Consider the following 3,860-nt stretch of genomic DNA (forward strand, 5'->3'; position numbering starts at 1 on the left):
CCTTCCCTTCCCTTCCCTTCCCTTCCCTTCCCTTCCCTGTGGGGTAGATCCCTGCTGGCTGCGTGGTCCTTCACACACAGCAGCTTCTGGACCAGGAGCTGTGGTTTGTAATACTGTGTGTCCAGTTGTGCCAAACAATACCCTGACTGTAACTAGTTCCTTCTGACTGCCGAGTATGTTCGGCAGGTGTATTTTCCTCTTGGTTTTTTGTAACGTTGTACATACTGTAATTTAAAGAACAGAACTAGTGCTGGGCAATGGATGACGATCCTGCCAGTTCCCATGCACAAGCAGGCCTTACTGGTTCAGTCAGCGAGGGATTCCCGTGAGGAACCACAGGATCAAGACCTTGGTTAGCAGGCCTTTCCACGCTGGCTTCTCCATGTGCTGCACTGCACTGGCTTTTCTTGTTGAAAACAAACCTTTGCATTGGAAGGTGGTAACGAGCATCTTACCTCCTATTAAGAGGGAAGTTTGGGAACGAGCTCTTTTTTTTTTTCCTCCCATACCTTGACTCTGGTAACTTCTATAGTTGCAAAACATTAAGTTAATGTGGTCTTTTTTTGTTTTTATTGTGATAGATTATTTTACAGATTTGTTGATAATTTTGACATGCGTTATTTATAGCACTCTTAATGGAGACTTAGTACTTTGAGAAGGAGTATTGCAGCCAGCCTGCGGTCAGACTGAAGATCTTGGTAGATTATCTCAGTTTGTACTTAAGCCAACTGTAAAGCAGCTCACAGAGAGTGATAATAGTCGGTTTGTCACAACGTGTAGATAAAGTTAATTCTGATGTAAAATTTTAATTGGAATCTTAACATGAAACTCAAAGACGTGTGCCAATGTTTCCTAGCAAAACGATCTGTTGTATGTTCTGTTCCAGGACGGGCTGGGGCTTTGCTCGTTTGCTTTCTGTTTCTTTTGACGATGGGAATGTAATTTAGAAGTCTCCACTGGCAAGTTTTCTATTAATTTTAAGCTTTTTTTGAAAATCTACAGCAAATGGATGTTTTGGTGCAGGAAAATATAACACCCTGCTGAAGCATTTTTCATTGAGCGATCTTTGTGTATGTGCTTCTGAGTACCTGCTTTGTTAATAATATCTATTTCAATGTAAAGAGCATATTTTGTATGCAAAAAAATGAAACCCATTAGAACCGTAAACTAAATTTTATTGTGTAGTGGATGTTTTCAGAAGACAGGGTTCGTTCTGAAATAACTCGACTCTTATCTAGTGTAGTTCATGTTGTGAAGCTTCGCTTTTGTAAGGTTAAGAATAAAATAATACTTTCTAATGAAGTCGGACAGTAATTCATCTTCAAATTGCACGCGGGTCAGCTGGTGAACTGCTCGTGCCTTGGTGTGCTTTAGGAAGGTGTGGGAAGGCCGGGCCAGCCTGAGCGTGGGTGCCCCTGCAAGAGGGAAGCGGGGCTTGATGACTTCAGGCTCCCTCCCAGGCTGGTGTGCTCAGGCAGCGTCCCTATTCCATAACCCAGGGGCAGCAGCTGGAGGTGGCTGAGCCCTCCAGAGAAGGGTGCTGTCACTCTGAGACGTTTTCAGCAGCGCTGCTGAAACGGTGTTACGTTTTTAATGCTCTTTACTCTTAAAAGCAGTGCAGCATTATTATTTCAAAATGTATTTATTAACGACATCGGTTGCCTCAAGCTGGAATGAAGAAAGCACACTGGTAGCAGGGTCAAAGGAGGCATTTTGTCGGCCGGCTTCGTTTTCCAGATGACTTCCTTGCCGCAAATCTTCCAAAAACTCTGCTTTGAGTTTGCTGAGTTCTTCTGCCAGGCTTTTCATCTCACTTGGGAGCAAGTTCTTATCTTAAAGAAAATTGAAGTTGTCATTTAACGTTCATTTCAGAAGCCAACATTTACAGACTTAGGCTCACGTTGTACAAATCTTTTTGGCAAGGCTTCTGAAGGATCTGGCCTCGCTCACCGCGCTAGGGTTGGGATTCCAGTTTATCTCAAGGGAATTCCTTAGGTTCACCTGACGGTGGCAGCCAGCACCTCGGCTGAGCTTCACCTACCTCTCGCCTCCTTCATGCTTTGAGAGATGATCCGTCTGCACGCCTGATCAGCTCGATGGACAGCGCTGGCTGCACACAGCGCTCGGTCTGCTTCCTATCCACGAGGGCAGGCAGGCAGGGAGAAACGTGCAAACACGTGAAAATTCATTTACATTCATCAGCTTTTGAAGCACTCATTCTCCAACCGCCTCCGTGCCCAGCACAGTGCACACCTGCTTCTTTTCTATCAAGGCAGAGGGCGACTGCCAGACATGCACGCGTGCCACGAAGAAGTGAGCACTATTTCCCTCAGTGTGAGGGGTCGGCTCCAAAAGCCGTTCCTTTCCCTGCTGCCCATTACACAGCAGGATGCTGGAAGGTCGTTCAGTGGCTGCACTTCATAAGGTGACAAAAGTACCCGTTCCAAGCAGGGACCGGCCCTTATATGTGTGCTTTTGCAACCCAGAACCGCACTAAATCTCTCTGGATTTTTGTCATTGTGGTGATGTGCAGTTCAGGAAGAAGTTAACTCCCTATCATCTGAAAGAAGGAGGCTTTTAAAGCACGGCGTTCTACCTTCTGCTCCGTGTTTTCCTTGTTTTGCTTCACGGGGTTTTCCAACGCAGCAGCCAGCAAGCTCATTATCTGCACGCTAAGGAAACAAAGAACAGAGAAAGCCATGAATCCAACAGTCTCGCTGAAAATTTACCTTTCATTTTGCGACGATAGCTCCTGACAAACCCCACGCTTCCAGTTAAATTTAGGAGGCAGTCAGTGAGATAATCGTTACGCAGCAAATTGGATACGAAACGACGACAAGCAGCACCCCAGCCACACCCTCCCGGCTTCATGTTTTGCACAATTCCCACCTATTTTCAGCAACCATTCGCAAATTCAGTCAGTTTTCCCACTAACTCCTCAAAGAACGACGGCTGCAGCTGCCCAACAGCCGACGTGGACGTGGCTCCCCAAAGTTGCCACGTGCTGTTGTTCCATATAGTTTCAATGGAAAGCTTCAACCGCCCACGTGTGGAAACGGAACTCACTGGAAAGCCTCCATCAGCGCCGCGTCGTGCTGCTGCCCCGGGCTGCACGCGGAGCTGCTCAGGACGAGGCTGTTCTGCTCCCAGGGGTTCTTCCCGGGCTCGGGCACCTCCATCCTCTGTGCCATGCGGCAGATGGTCCCATCGGGCACCGGGCGGCCCCGCAGGCGGTTCCTGTGCAGGCACAGCTCCAGGGGGCACTCCAGGAAGAGCTGGCAGAAGCCCAGGGAGTCTGCAAGGATGCAATGGACAGCTGTCCCGCCGAGGCCGCGCGCGGATGCTGATCCTTCCCATGGAAGGAGCCCTGTTCCGCGAGCAGCACGCCGAGCGCGGCGCTGTGCCACCCAGCGGCTTCTACAGCCCGCTCCGAAAGTAGTGCCTCCTGTTTATTTCCGTGGAAACTACAACAGATGCAAAGAGCGCCGTAACGCTGCTCGACAGAGCAAATTCTCAGCTACAAAACGCTATTTTTTTTTTTTTTTAACACATCCACCGTTAGCTCTGCATTAGGCCAGCGACCAACGGGAGCCTTACGCTGCCCCGCTACGCATCTGTCCCAGCAGAGGTGCCCCGCCCGGCCCCGCGCAGCAGGAGGAGCGGTTCACCAATTACACTTGCGAGCCAGCTGGAACACCTCGTATCGCATGCTGCGGTAGTAGAAGTTGTCATCCAGGACGAGGCACAGCGGGCGGGCCCCGGAACCGCCGCCCCGCCCCGGGAGCAGCCCCTGCTCGGCGAAGCAGCTCAGGAAGCGGCTCCAGGCGGGCGGGGCGGCGGCGGCGGGGCCGGGCGGGGCG

The 3,860-nt window shown here is 50.1% G+C and overlaps 1 protein-coding gene across 1 annotated transcript in view; it reads right to left on the bottom strand.

Moving 5' to 3' along the window:
- The window catches only part of PSTK (phosphoseryl-tRNA kinase), a 3,637-nt gene continuing 931 nt past the window's right edge, over positions 1,155 to 3,860 (bottom strand). The window contains exons 3-6 of the mRNA XM_021398488.1: positions 3,067 to 3,295; positions 2,597 to 2,672; positions 2,042 to 2,135; positions 1,155 to 1,832 (exon numbers count right to left, since the gene is read on the bottom strand). Coding sequence (XP_021254163.1) covers positions 1,627 to 1,832; positions 2,042 to 2,135; positions 2,597 to 2,672; positions 3,067 to 3,295 — 605 coding nt within the window. The 3' untranslated portion in view covers positions 1,155 to 1,626. The remainder of the gene's footprint in view (positions 1,833 to 2,041; positions 2,136 to 2,596; positions 2,673 to 3,066; positions 3,296 to 3,860) is intronic.

The sequence above is a fragment of the Numida meleagris genome, chromosome 5 (genome assembly GCF_002078875.1).
Source record: "Numida meleagris isolate 19003 breed g44 Domestic line chromosome 5, NumMel1.0, whole genome shotgun sequence".
NCBI lineage: Eukaryota > Metazoa > Chordata > Aves > Galliformes > Numididae > Numida > Numida meleagris.